The 15,478-nt window shown below is 41.5% G+C and overlaps 1 protein-coding gene across 4 annotated transcripts in view; it reads left to right on the forward strand.

The window, feature by feature from the left end:
- Positions 1 to 15,478, forward strand: part of LOC139420313 (thiamin pyrophosphokinase 1) — a 106,938-nt gene that overhangs the window by 77,822 nt on the left and 13,638 nt on the right. Inside the window, exon 10 of one of the 4 annotated variants that reach the window (XM_071170266.1) lies at positions 599 to 639. The exons of the other annotated variants lie outside the window; for them this stretch is intronic. Within the exon in view, the coding sequence (XP_071026367.1) occupies positions 599 to 609 (11 nt within the window). The 3' untranslated portion in view covers positions 610 to 639. The remainder of the gene's footprint in view (positions 1 to 598; positions 640 to 15,478) is intronic. 4 annotated transcript variants of the gene reach the window in all.

Consider the following 15,478-nt stretch of genomic DNA (forward strand, 5'->3'; position numbering starts at 1 on the left):
TTACAAAATCTAGAGTAGGTTTAACCCATGTCTCCTGGAGACAAATCACATCAGGTTTGGCTGGTAACTCCTTAAGAAACTTGTTGAACTCTTGCCCATTATCCATCAAACTTCTGGCATTCCATTGGAGGAATAACACCATTATGAAAATGAACCAATACATGATTCCTGGCTGGACTGATTCTCAATCGCCTGCTAGCTAACCAACAACTAACGATGTATTTGAGAGACAACAAGTGGTCAGTGTGCAAATGTATTTATGTTCAATAAACATTGGAGATGAAAAATAGCTTACATAATTGTCAACAATCTAAGCCAAACTCATCTGTTTTCCCCGGTGGTTGCGCACACATCTTTTTTGTTGCTAAACAACCATCCCGTCTATTGAGCCTCACAGTATGAGTCATAATACCCATTAAACCTACGGTCAAACATGGAAATGTTTCCAATCGTTTTTCCACTATTCATTTTATGCATTATAGATTTTAGAAACACTTCAAATAGAGGCTGTGTTTCATGTAGGCTTACCCTGATTGGCTGCTAATGTGGCTATCATACATAACTACAAATGCCTGTCTGAAGCTTCACATCCCTACAGGGCCAAGATGATCTGGACGAGACTGCCGAAGCAAGGCAAAGGTAAGAATATCTGGATAAATTATCTAATGTTAGCTAAATTCAGTAATTAATAAATTGCCTAAAGTTGTTTTAAATGGGAAATTCTGTGAACTGTCTTGGGCAAGTTTTAAATACAAATAGCTAGCTAGGTAGCACATGGTTAGCTAATTAGCAACATTAGTACAAATAGAACAATGAGACATATTACACCAGATGTATAAATGTGAAGTGTCCGCTTGGTGTTTCCACTCGCTACCAAATATGGCAGGCAGTGGGAGAAGATGGAACGAGATGGATTTTAGCCGACATTCTGCACATTTTCTCATCAATGACACATTTGATCTCAATAGAGTTTTCTGTTCCCAAAACTAGAATATGTTTTGAACAAAGTGGACAAAGTTTTGTAGACTTCACCCTTTGCAAAAGGTTTTAAAAATCGAGTTGTTTAGGAGTGTGAAGGCGAATTGAGTTATTGCCACATGCACACTTCACAGAAGAAGCGTTCCCTAACGGAAATATGCTAGAATGCGCTAATAGGACCTCACTAGTATGTGCTTGGCTCTGCCCACCTCCTTGCTTGTTCTTCCTGCTATGACTCATTTGTTCCCATTGGAAAGAACTGGCTGTGGGCTATCTTGGTTTAGTTGTAAAAAATATTTGACATAAGCCTCTCTAGATAGCAACATTAGCTGTATATTTGTCTAGTCATTTAAATGCATGAGAAGTTCATAAAAACATGTTTAGCTTTCTTTGGCCTTTCTTTGGCCTTTATAAACCAACTTGCTAGTTAACTAGCTAGCTCACTTATATGGTGGAACTAGGGCCAGGTGTTCTTGTACTGTTTCTGCAACCTTTTTTTCACCTGTGTAATGCTGTCATCCTGCTTGTTACGGGGTTCAGAGGGAAAGCAGTGGTAAATGTGCTGCTTACTGAGTCTGTTTAAGTGTGTTTCTCATTCTGCTGGAGTTGACCTAGATATTTTATGTAAAACCTACCTTGTGCATCCGGTTTTTGAATTCGTATCTCCACCCACCAAAATCCCAATATGCTGTTTTACATTATGTTATTTGTGCTGGTCTAATTCCTAAAATAGAAAAGCAGAAGAATCTGTGTGCTCTCAGATAGTAATGATAGTACATATGGTGCTCATCGATGGCCCAGGTTTGTGGCATTGCTTAACAAGTTATTTAATGTTTACTTAAATTCAGATGTTTTTTGATATAATATATATGCTATTTGGATTTCTTTAAAACAATTGTTTGAAGTGAGGGGTTTGACATGATTGATGGGTGACTAGCTGTTGATGGGTGACTAACTTGGATTAGCTAACACAACGTGCCATTGGAACACAGGAGTGATGGTTGCTAATAATGGGCCTATGTACGCCTATGTAGATATTCCATTCAAAATGAGCCGTTTCCAGCTACAATAGTAATTTGCAACATTAACCATGACTACACTGCATTTCTGATCAATTTAATGTTATTTTAATGGACAAAAAATGTGCTTTTCTTTTAAAACAAGGACATTTCTAAGTGACCAAATCCTTTTGAACGGCAGTGTAGGTATATAGATTCTTTGCAAAAAATAATTGCCTAGTATTCTTGGCATATTATAAACATCTGACTGCTACCAGGATAGTATTCTGTACAAGTCACAATACCAAACATAAATAAATAAATAAAACATAAAACAATATTAGTTAAATAAAATATGGAACAGTAAATTAAAATGTTCAATATATATTTTGTTTTGGATCAATGTAGCTAGCTAGATGACAGAACAGATGTTAACTAGAGATGACATGCAGGAGCTTGCAAGGATTTGTAGTAGTCCCATGTACAGTTGAAGTCAGAAGTTTACATACATTTAAACTCCGTTTTTCACAATTCCTGACATTTAATCCTAGGAAAAATTCACAAATTAAACAACTTCTTTGCGTGCTTTGAGCACAATACAGTGCCACCGACACAACCCGCTACCAAATACTGTGGGCTCTCCTTCTCGGTGGCCGACGTGAGTAAAACATTTAAACGTGTTCACCCTCGCAAGACTGCTGGCATCCCTAGCCGCGTCATCAGAGCATGCGCAGACCAGCTGGCTGGTGTGTTTACGGACATATTCAATCAATCCCTATCCCAGTCTGCTGTCCCCACATGCTTCAAGATGGCCACCATTGTTCCTGTTCCCAAGAAAGCTAAGGTGACTGAACAAAATTATTTTCGCACCGTAGCACTCACTTCTGTCGTCATGAAGTGCTTTGAGAGACCAGTCAAGGGTCGTATCACCTCCACCTTACCTGATATCTTAGACCCACTCCAATTTTCTTACAGCCCCAATAGATCTACAGACAATGCAAACGCTATCACACTGCACAATGCCCTATCCCATCTGGACAAGAGGAATACCTATGTAAGAATGCTGTTCATTGACTACAGCTCAGCATTCAACACCATAGTAACCTCAACTCATCATTAAGCTTGAGACCCTGGGTCTCGACCCCGCCCTGTGCAACTGGGTCCTAGACTTTCTGACGGGGCGCCCCGAGGTGATGAAGGTAGGAAACAACATCTCCAACCCTCTGATCCTCAACACTGGGGCCCCACAAGGGTGCGTTCTCAGCCCTCTCCTGTACTCCCTGTTCACCCATAACTGCGTGGCCATGCACGCCTCCAACTCAATCATCAAGTTTGCAGATGACACTACAGTGGTAGGCTTGATTACCAACAATGACGAGACAGTCTACAGGTAGGAGGTGAGGGCCCTCAGAGTGTGGTGTCAGGAAAACAACCTCACTCAACGTCAACAAAACAAAGGAGATGACTTCAGGAAACAGCAGAGGGAGCACCCCCCTATCTATATCGATGGGACAGTAGTGTAGAAGGTGGAAAGTTTTAAGTTCCTCGGCGTACACATCACTGACAAACTGAAATGGTCCACCCACACAGACAGCCTCAGGAGGCTGAAGAAATTTAGCTTGTCACCGAAAACCCTCACAAACTTTTACAGATGCACAATCGAGAGCATCCTGTCGGGCTGCCTGTTACGGCAACTGCACCGAACCTCAACCGCAAGGCTCTCCAGAGGGTAGTGCGGTCTGTACAACGCATCACCGGGGGCAAACTACCTGCCCTCCAGGACACCTACAGCACCTGATGTCACAGGAAGGCCAAAAAGATAATCAAGGACAACAACTACCCGAGCTACTGCCTGTTCACCCCGCTATCATCATGCTATTATGCGTGTGTACATGCGTGTGTGTGAGAGAGTAAAAACTTTCTAAGTGACAGAAGGTAAAGTCAGTTGTTTTGAACTAATACATAAACGGCTGCAATCATCAATTCATCAGTCATCTGTGACAGTGAGTGCTCCTTTGCCTGTCATATAATTGTTAAATAGTTGTAGTAAAGACTCCATCAGATTTCATGGCACCACATGTATTTGACTTTCTACCCATAAAACAACAGCTGACCCATAATATACCCATTACACAACAAAAACAACAGCTGACCCATAATATACCCATTACACAACAAAAACAACAGCTGACCCATAATATACCATTACACATCAAACATAACAGCTGACCCATAATATACCATTACACATCAAACATAACAGCTGACACATAATATACCCATTACACAACACACATAACAGCTGACACATAATATACCCATTACACAACACACATAACAGCTGACACATAATATACCCATTACACATCAAACATAACAGCTGACCCATAATATACCATTACACATCAAACATAACAGCTGACCCATAATATACCCATTACACAACACACATAACAGCTGACACATAATATACCCATTACACATCAAACATAACAGCTGACCCATAATATACCCATTACACATCAAACATAACAGCTGACCCATAATATACCCATTACACATCAAACATAACAGCTGACCCATAATATACCCATTACACATCAAACATAACAGCTGACCCATAATATACCCATTACACATCAAACATAACAGCTGACCCATAATATACCCATTACACATCAAACATAACAGCTGACCCATAATATACCCATTACACATCAAACATAACAGCTGACCCATAATATACCCATTACACATCAAACATAACAGCTGACACATAATATACCCATTACACATCAAACATAACAGCTGACACATAATATACCCATTACACATCAAACATAACAGCTGACCCATAATATACCCATTACACATCAAACATAACAGCTGACACATAATATACCCATTACACATCAAACATAACAGCTGACACATAATATACCATTACACATCAAACATAACAGCTGACACATAATATACCCATTACACAACACACATAACAGCTGACACATAATATACCCATTACACATCAAACATAACAGCTGACACATAATATACCATTACACATCAAACATAACAGCTGACACATAATATACCCATTACACATCAAACATAACAGCTGACACATAATATACCCATTACACATCAAACATAACAGCTGACCCATAATATACCCATTACACATCAAAAACAACAGCTGACACATGGGCGTAGTAATGAGATTGCATGTTTGTGTGTGAGACTCATAATACAACAAAACTAACAGCTGGTATATTGGAGTAGTGGCTCACTAACGACTGGTTTATTCCTATACAATGTGTGTCTTGGTTGAGTTCCAGTCACTTCAAAGGAAATGTTACACATTGTATTATTGGTAGATAAAGAGACACTGAATGGAAGGTTCAGTTCTGTCACAGCCTTTTACAGTGTCAGATTTAAAGGACCTGCTGTCTTGTCAGCTCACAGTAGTGTTTCGCTTGATCAGAATCCTTGACTTTATTTCAGATTTGACATCAGACAACAGACTACATTATTTGTGAGAATGTGCCGTTTGAGAATGAGAGGTGCAGTAGCTCTGCTGGTGTTGCTGTTCTGTCTGTCTGGGGCATTAACTCAGGGAGAGAGTGGAGGGGTCAGATCTGAGCTGAAAGAGCTGAGAGACACGGAGTGTCACTACGCCTGAACTGCAGCAATGGTGCAAGATTAATGAACTGAAGAAAGAGAATAAAGGTCATGTAATTATTATGGGTGACTTTGTTACCCAGAAATGATTTGATTTGAAAAGTGCTATCTAGAACCAAAAGGGGTTCTTTGGCTATCCCCATAGGATAACCCTTCGAAGAACCCCTTTTGGGTTCCATGTAGAACCCTTTCCAAAGAGAGAGCGAGAGTTCTGTGCAACTATGTAAACAATGTTGGTGTAGTGTCGGTGTCTGTGTCTAATGGAGTGGTTCCAGAGCTGATGGATGTGAACATGACTCCCCCCTCAGAGCAGGAACTCTCTGATAATACTGATAATAAACTTCACATCTTCAGTAGCTTCATGCTCTTTTAAGATTACATACCGTAATGTTCTGATTAACACGTTCTGATGTACACAGTTCTAGGGTTAACCCCCCCACACACACAAATGTTCCTCTCTGATCAATAAATAAGCATTATAAAAGCCAGACAGATTTATTTTGTGTCATTGATCTTTTGCCATGAGTGACGATAACGTTATGAACTACAACCACTCAGAACAAGTCATGATTACTACACCTTCTACAAGCGTATACATTTTTTACCAAATACTTCAGTCATTAGGATGTTAGTCGGTTTGTTACACTTTTTACACCCACATGAGGGGAACTATACATCATATTTGGTGCTTATGAGTTAGGCCTAGATTCAGTCAGATAAAGCATTAACCGGTGAAAGCCGACACCTCCAGCTCTGATGTTTTGGTGCTGCCAGATCAAATCTGTGAGCAGCTGCTTCATTGTCACGAAGCCACATCGTTCCACTCTCGTTAGAAGTTAAGAATGAGAAAATGTATGTTATATGGAAATAATGACGTTCAAATTGATAATCCTTAAACAAAATAATGAGGATTTCTATCAGCCTAATCAAGATGTAGATTACATCTCACATTCCAGTGTTCAAACCTTTTAATAAACAAGGCTGCATGGGATTTTAAATGCGACTCTATACAGCCAATGACAATGTCCGCTTTAGGTACAATTCTAAGAGCCACTTCAAATACAAAAATAATACACTTTTTATTTGTCACATGCGCAGAATACAACATGTAAACTCTGAAATGCTTACTTACGAGCCCTTTCCAACAATGCAAAGTTAAAAAGTAAGAAATTGAAATATAAACTAGCAACACGATATATAACAATAATGGGGCTTATATACAAGGACTACCAGTACCGAGTCAATGTGCAGGGGTATAGTTGACAGCGCTATGTGGCTGTTGGCTATAGCGGATCTGCTTTCAATAGAGCCCTTACACTAACTTAATTGTTAAGAGTGTAAGCCGTTCGCTATTTGGTCAAATATTGAATTTGGCCTTACTACTATAGTCCGTAGAAACACATTGAATAACACGTTCATGAATGGCAAAAAAGTGTATGTCCTATATCTGGAAGGCATAAGAAAGTGACCAATATCCTCTTCAGAATACATAACAAGCTCTTAGTTTCTAGAACTGGAAGACCATTGTGTCTGTTAAAATGGCCAGCTTCAGTCAGCTGATTCTAGCCATCCCTTCTGGTTAGTTCTAGTCGGGCAGCTTAGTCTCCCATTCAGATGACCCACACTTTTGTTAGTGTCTTATTGGTCAAGGTCACGCCAAATACTTATCACCACATCTCATTCTAACTTGATTCCCGAAACTTCTGTTTCAGTTAGCCTATGACACCAGCACGCTGTGTGGTCAGAAACGTGCTTTCCCCATCCTGATGCCCACTTCCACAGTTTGCCTTCCTGCTGGAGTTTTCCCTCCTGTGGACCGAATCCCTGTATGTCTGATGTTTAATTGTGCTTGCATCTAAACGTAAGTGCCAAGCGATCTGTGTCATTATGTGGAGCTGTTAAGTCTATTGCCATGTGACTAGGCCTTATGCCTGCTGTAGTGTATAGCCCTTGCTCTTGTGCTAGTTTATGCAGCCTTGTCATTCATATAATAGCAATACTATAGCCTAAGTTTTCTTAGGCTATAGTTAATGTCAGTTCTCACTGGACATGATTCTCACTTATCTGAACCATGAGTGGTCAGATGTGTGCAAATGTGGACATCCGCCTTATCCCTGTTCTGACCGTACATTCTGTAGTGGTTGCTACCAGCCTTAAGCAAACACTTAAGTGTTCTTATTATATTCATGGTCCTTCGATTCTCTACAACCCTACCTCTATTTTTCAGTGTCCATTGGAGGTCAAAAATGCTTTTGTGTCGATTGAATTCAAATGTATAATGCCATGTCATGACGGTCCCCCTGTCAGACAGGCAGACAGAAAGGAAGGAAGGAAGACAGACAGACAGGCAGACACAGGCAGGCAGGCAGACAGACAGACAGACAGACAGACAGACTGTGTCTACCTGCCTGCCTGCTTGCCAGACAGACAGGCAGGCAGACAGACAGACAGGCAGGCAGGCAAGCAGTTAGACAGACAGACAGACAGGCAGGCAGACACAGACAGGCAGGCAGGCAAGCAGTTAGACAGACAGACAGGCAGACACAGACAGACAGGCAGGCAGGCAAGCAGTTAGACAGACAGACAGACAGACATACAGACAGACAGGCAGGCAGGCAGGCAGGCAGGCAGGCAGACACAGACAGACAGACAGACAGGCAGGCAGGCAGGCAAGCAGGCAGGCAGGCAGGCAAGCAGTTAGACAGACAGACAGGCAGGCAGGCAAGCAGTTAGACAGACAGACAGGCAGACACAGACAGACGGGCAGGCAGGCAAGCAGTTAGACAGACAGACAGGCAGGCAGGCAGACACAGACAGACAGGCAGGCAAGCAGACAGACAGACAGACATACAGACAGACAGACAGGCAGGCAGACACAGACAGACAGGCAGGCAGGCAAGCAGTTAGACAGGCAGACAGGCAGGCAGGCAGACACAGACAGACAGGCAGGCAAGCAGTTAGACAGACAGACATACAGACAGACAGACAGGCAGGCAGACACAGACAGACAGGCAGGCAGGCAAGCAGTTAGACAGACAGACAGGCAGGCAGGCAGGCAGACACAGACAGACAGGCAGGCAAGCAGTTAGACAGACAGACAGACAGACAGACAGGCAGGCAGACACAGACAGACAGGCAGGCAGGCAAGCAGTTAGACAGACAGACAGGCAGGCAGACACAGACAGACAGGCAGGCAGGCAGGCAAGCAGTTAGACAGACACGGAGGTCAAAAATGCTTTTGGATTGATTGACTTCAAATGTTGTTAGGCCGGGTCCCCCAGTCACAAATATCGACTCACATTTGGGAAGATTAAACCTTTTTAACCCTTCTAAACCATCGCTACAACCCCCAATTAAGTCCCTTCCTTTAATTGCAGGAAACTTAATATCACTGTCTATTTAACGTCTGTTAACGTAATTTCATTATTTCCAATATGTTTTCATTAATTTAATTAACTTAGTCTATGTTATGAGAATTTGTAAGATTCTTATTTGCATGAAATAGACAGAGACCAGTCTTATCAATAATGGATAATAGTATTTAGTCTCGGAGCGCGCTGCCACCTAACCACGAACAACAGTTTATATACAAAATACGACGTCATTGGTGAATGAATCTCCTCCTCCCGACCAAGACAGATCAAGTTTAAAAGTTCATTCTGACCCACTAGCACACACACAGGACACACAACATAACTGAATTAACTCTTGACCCCTCACCATTATCGATCACCACTTAGCTGACAGTTCTAGTTAACAGAAAACCTAGGAATGCACTCACTGCCTTATCTAAAACACCCCAGAGCTAAGTTTCGTCGGTTCAACCATAGGTTAACGACCCTATCTGCTTACTTCACCCACAACCCATTCCTCCCCAGACTAGTTGGAATGGTGTTCATTATGTTTAATTACTCCTTGTTCATGCCACATAATCCCTTCTTTATGAACTAACATTATTAATCAGATATTGTAAAACAGGGTATAGTTTACTTAGTTACAGTTCTATTTAAAATTAGGATATTGTTTAGTCATTTATTTATAAAATTCCTAACAATGTCCACATCCCAGCCTAACCCTAAACCCAGCTTCTACCCTAACCCTCGCTACATCTCCACATCTTGGCTCAATCCTAACCCTAGCCCTAGCCATAACCCTAACCCTAACTTCATGTCCACATCCCTTTCTGCCTGTCTGTCTTTCACCAATTTACCCATTGCAGTTCTATCACCAGCTTTTTTTTTACCTTGAATGGGGTATATTGATTTATGTGCCAATACCCTTGAGGCGTATCTATGCATCAATATCCTGTCTGTGGAGGTGGGAAAATGGAGAGAGGTGGAGGTGGGAGAGAAAGGAGGGAGATAATTAATTAGAAGGAAGGAGGGAGAGGTGAGGTGAGAAGAAGAGAGAAAGGGAGGGAGAGAGAGTGTCATGTCTGTGATGTCATTCTCTATGCGTGCATATTGTGATGTTAGTCTTCCCCCATTGAATGCAATGTATTCACTTAGGTATCAACCCTGTGATATTCATTTTTTTCCCATTGACTGCAATATATTGACATAAGATTCAGTTGCTTATCTTTTCACATTGACTGCAATGTATTGACAAATGTCAACCCTGTGACAGTCATCTTTTCCCATTGAACCCAATGTAATGAGATAAATGTCAACCCTGTGACAGTCATCTTTTCCCATTGAACCCAATGTAATGAGATAAATGTCAACCCTGTGACAGTCATCTTTTCCCATTGAACCCAATGTAATGAGATAAATGTCAACCCTGTGACAGTCATCTTTTCCCATTGAACCCAATGTAATGAGATAAATGTCAACCCTGTGACAGTCATCTTTTCCCATTGAACCCAATGTAATGAGATAAATGTCAACCCTGTGACAGTCATCTTTTCCCATTGAACCCAATGTAATGAGATAAATGTCAACCCTGTGACAGTCATCTTTTCCCATTGAACCCAATGTAATGAGATAAATGTCAACCCTGTGACAGTCATCTTTTCCCATTGAACCCAATGTAATGAGATAAACGTCAACCCTGTGACAGTCATCTTTTCCCATTGAACCTAATGTAATGAGATAAACGTCAACCCTGTGACAGTCATCTTTTCCCATTGAACCCAATGTAATGAGATAAATGTCAACCCTGTGACAGTCATCTTTTCCCATTGAACCCAATGTAATGAGATAAACGTCAACCCTGTGACAGTCATCTTTTCCCATTGAACCCAATGTAATGAGATAAATGTCAACCCTGTGACAGTCATCTTTTCCCATTGAACCCAATGTAATGAGATAAACGTCAACCCTGTGACAGTCATCTTTTCCCATTGAACCCAATGTAATGAGATAAATGTCAACCCTGTGACAGTCATCTTTTCCCATTGAACCCAATGTAATGAGATAAACGTCAACCCTGTGACAGTCATCTTTTCCCATTGAACCCAATGTAATGAGATAAACGTCAACCCTGTGACAGTCATCTTTTCCCATTGACTGTAATGTATTATTATTACTTTTATTATAATTTTCCTACCCCTACCACCCCTCCCATAATTGGAGTAAACTAATGGACAACAACAGTTAGGCTTCTACTTCCAGCTTATATATTCTATATACATTTTACGGGCACAATGTATTTTACAATAGTTATCTCTTGTTTGTTTTTATCCCTACCATCAACCCCTCCCATCTATCTCTGAAGTTCTATTTGCCATATATTATTAACTATGCTGTTTCATAAAGGTTATGTACCTACATACATGTTACAGATACAGTATATTTTACATGAGTTATCTTGCTGTTTTTAGCCCCACCCTTCAGCTCCACTAAACCCCTCCCATCTAACACCATCCATGTTTTATTTCTATTTGCCATATATTTTTTTAACTGTGCTGTGATGTTACACAAAAGTTCTGAACCTTTTTATTCTCATAGTTTCTACAGATTGCCAATTAAAGATAAGCAGTTTTGCTAAAACCATTATTATATTATTGATCGATTGACTATGACTTTTCAAATCACCCAGCAATGCTGGTTTTGCAGAGCTGGGTGCAGAGTTGGGTGCAGAGCTGCAGTGCTGGGTTTGCAGAGCTGGGTGCAGAGCTGCAGTGCTGGGTTTGCAGAGCTGGGTGCAGAGCTGCAGTGCTGGGTTTGCAGACCTGGGTGCAGAGCTGCAGTGCTGGGTTTGCAGAGCTGCAGTGCTGGGTTTGCAGAGCTGGGTGCAGAACTGCAGTGCTGGGTTTGCAGAGCTGCAGTGCTGGGTTTGCAGAGCTGGGTGCAGAGCTGCAGTGCTGGGTTTGCAGAGCTGGGTGCAGAGCTGCAGTGCTGGGTTTGCAGAGCTGGGTGCAGAGCTGCAGTGCTGGGTTTGCAGAGCTGGGTGCAGAGCTGCAGTGCTGGGTTTGCAGACCTGGGTGCAGAGCTGCAGTGCTGGGTTTGCAGAGCTGCAGTGCTGGGTTTGCAGAGCTGCAGTGCTGGGTTTGCAGAGCTGCAGTGCTGGGTTTGCAGAGCTGGGTGCAGAGCTGCAGTGCTGGGTTTGCAGAGTTAGCTCCAGGTGAATGTTGCAAATCTTCAGCCTTTCCTGAACCTGCGACCAAAAACAAGCTATATATATGGACAGTAACAAAACAAATGATCTTGTGATTATGTCTCTTCACAGCAAAATCTGCAGCGATGTGATGGTTGTGCAATATATTTACATAAACATCAACCCAGCGACACTGAGATAAACATCAACCCTGTGACACTCATCTTTTCCCATTGATTACTATGTACTGAGATAAACATCAACCCTGTGACATTCATCTTTTCCCATTGATTACTATGTACTGAGATAAACATCAACCCTGTGACACTCATCTTTTCCCATTGATTACTATGTACTGAGATAAACATCAACCCTGTGACACTCATCTTTTCCCATTGATTACTATGTACTGAGATAAACATCAACCCTGTGACACTCTTCTTTTCCCATTGATTACTATGTACTGAGATAAACATCAACCCTGTGACACTCTTCTTTTCCCATTGATTACTATGTACTGAGATAAACATCAACCCTGTGACACTCATCTTTTCCCATTGATTACTATGTACTGAGATAAACATCAACCCTGTGACACTCTTCTTTTCCCATTGATTACTATGTACTGAGAAAACAAGTCAGCTACTGTGACGTTTTACCTTCTGCCTTTTTTTTACGTGCAAGTATGATTTTTTTTTAGGCTGATAACGGACTAAGGGGTAAAAAAATATGTTTTGAGCAAAATAGTGGTGTGTAGTGCAAACATAATTGAGTAGGCCATTCAAAGATTTGGTCTGATGGTGCCCTCTGATGTCATCGGCCTCCCCCTTGCTTGAGGAACAATAGAGGCGCAATAGAGAACAAGAGGAAAGCCCCCCCCCCCCCACACACACACACACCATGTCATGAGGATACCTGGACCACCTTTGGAGATGTGCCTTTTGTTCAGTAAATCAGGTGATAAATTAGCTGAAAAGGAGACTGGAGTAGGACTTTAATCTGTCAAATATAACACAGCAAAAATGACAGCTGACATAATGTTTTTCTTTAAAAAAAACATGGCACAAATACACGGACACAGACACACACACACACACACACAGTGTGTGTCCTAATTCAGCCATTATACAACGAACAACTAACATATGGGAGTAGTGGCTCACTAACTTCTGGTTTATTCCTATTCAATGTGTGTCTTGGTTGAGTTCCAGTCACTTCTAAGAAAACATGAAACATTATTTTATAGGTAGATAAATAGATTCTTCAACTGAATGGAAGGTTCAGTTCTGTCACAGCCTTTTACAGTGTCAGATTTAAAGGACCTGCTGTCTTGTCAGCTCACAGCAGTGTTTCGCTTGATCAGAATCCTTGACTTTATTCTTTACATAATTTTTTACAGCATTATTTGTAAAGACTTGTCATTTGAGAATGAGAGGTGCAGTAGCTCTGCTGGTGTTGTTGTTCTGTGTGTCTGGCACATGGGCTCAGGGAGAGAGTGGAGGGTTCAGAACTGAGCTGAAGGTAGTGGAACAGAGAGTGGAGGGGTCAGAACTGAGCTGAAGGTAGTGGAACAGAGAGTGGAGGGGTCAGAACTGAGCTGAAGGTAGTGGAACAGAGAGTGGAGGGGTCAGAACTGAGCTGAAGGTAGTGTAACAGAGAGTGGAGCAGAGCATCACTAAGTCTAAACTCCAGCAGAGGATAAAGATGAACAAACTGAAGAAAGAGAATGCAGGTATTTAATGAAGGTGGATTTTATTGTTAACTGACCGGTTTATTGGTGCGTATTATGGCTATAGACTAACTATTGTCCCAGAAGTACACTGTGCGTTATGAAAATAAGAAATGCACAAATCATTATAGAAACGGAATTTTACTTCCATTGCATCGTTTATCAGACAATCGGGCATCCCGAAAATGTAACTTGTCTCGAAAGTGTTTGTACAGTTTGGCCTAGAAACTAATATGACCACTCTATGGACAGACTCTCACGAGCACGGTGACGTTCTCTGATTTGCTCTACGTACCCCACAAGTGTCACTGGACTCGTCTGAAGGTAACCGGTACCAGTTGAAGCAATTCATGGAAGTGTGTGCCTGCTAAAATAAAGGGATTAAATATGTGTTCAAAAAATGATATACATATATATGTACAGTTGAAGTCAGAAGTTTACATACACTTAGGTTGGATTCATTAAAACTTGTTTTCAACCACTCCACAAATGTCTTGTTTTGTTAATTAACAAACTATAGTTTTGGCAAGTCGGTTAGGACATCTACTTTATGCATGACACAAGTCATTTTTCCAACTATTGTTTACAGACAGATTATTAGACTTAGAATTCACTGTATCACAAATCCAGTGGGTCAGAAGTTTACATACACTAAGTTGACTGTGCCTTTAAACAGCTTGAAAAATTCCAGAAAATAATGTCATGGCTTTAGAAGCTTCTGATAGGCTCATTGACGTCATTTGAGTCAATTGGAGGTGTACCTGTGGATGTATTTCAAGGCCTACCTTCAAACTCAGTGCCTCTTAGCTTGACATCATAGGAAAATCAAAATAAGTCAGCCAAGAATAAACACCATGGGACCACGCAGCCGTCATACCGCTCAGGAAGGAGACACGTTCTGTCTCCTAGAGATGAACGTACTTTGGTGCGAAAAGTGCAAATCAATCCCAGAACAACAGCAAAGGACCTTGTGAAGATGCTGGAGGAAACAGTTACATTAGTATCTATATCCACAGTAAAAAAGAGTCCTATATCGACATAACCTGAAATGCTGCTCAGCAAGGAAGAAGCCCCTGCTCCAAAACCGACATAAAAAAGCCAGACTACAGTTTGCAACTGCACATGGGGACAAAGATCATACTTTTTGGAGAAATGTCCTCTGGTCTGATGAAACAAAAATAGAACTCTTTGGCCATAATGACCATCGTTATGTGTGGAGGAAAAAGGGGGAGGCTTGCAAGCCGAAGAACACCATCCCAACCGTGAAGCATGGGGGTCTCAGCATCATGTTGGGGTGCTTTGCTGCAGGAGGGACTGGTGCACTTCACACAATAGATGGAATCATGAGGCATGAAAATTATGTGGATATATTGAAGCAACATTTCAAAATATCAGTCAGGAAGTTAAAGCTTGGTCGCAAATGTTTTTTTTCCAAATGGACAATGACCCCAAGCATACTTCCAAAGTTGTGGCAAAATGCCCTAAGGACAACAAAGCCAAGGTATTGGAGTGGCCATCACAAAGCCCTGACCTCAATCCGATAGAACATTTGTGG

The sequence above is a fragment of the Oncorhynchus clarkii genome, chromosome 11 (genome assembly GCF_045791955.1).
Source record: "Oncorhynchus clarkii lewisi isolate Uvic-CL-2024 chromosome 11, UVic_Ocla_1.0, whole genome shotgun sequence".
In the NCBI taxonomy this organism is placed as follows: domain Eukaryota; kingdom Metazoa; phylum Chordata; class Actinopteri; order Salmoniformes; family Salmonidae; genus Oncorhynchus; species Oncorhynchus clarkii.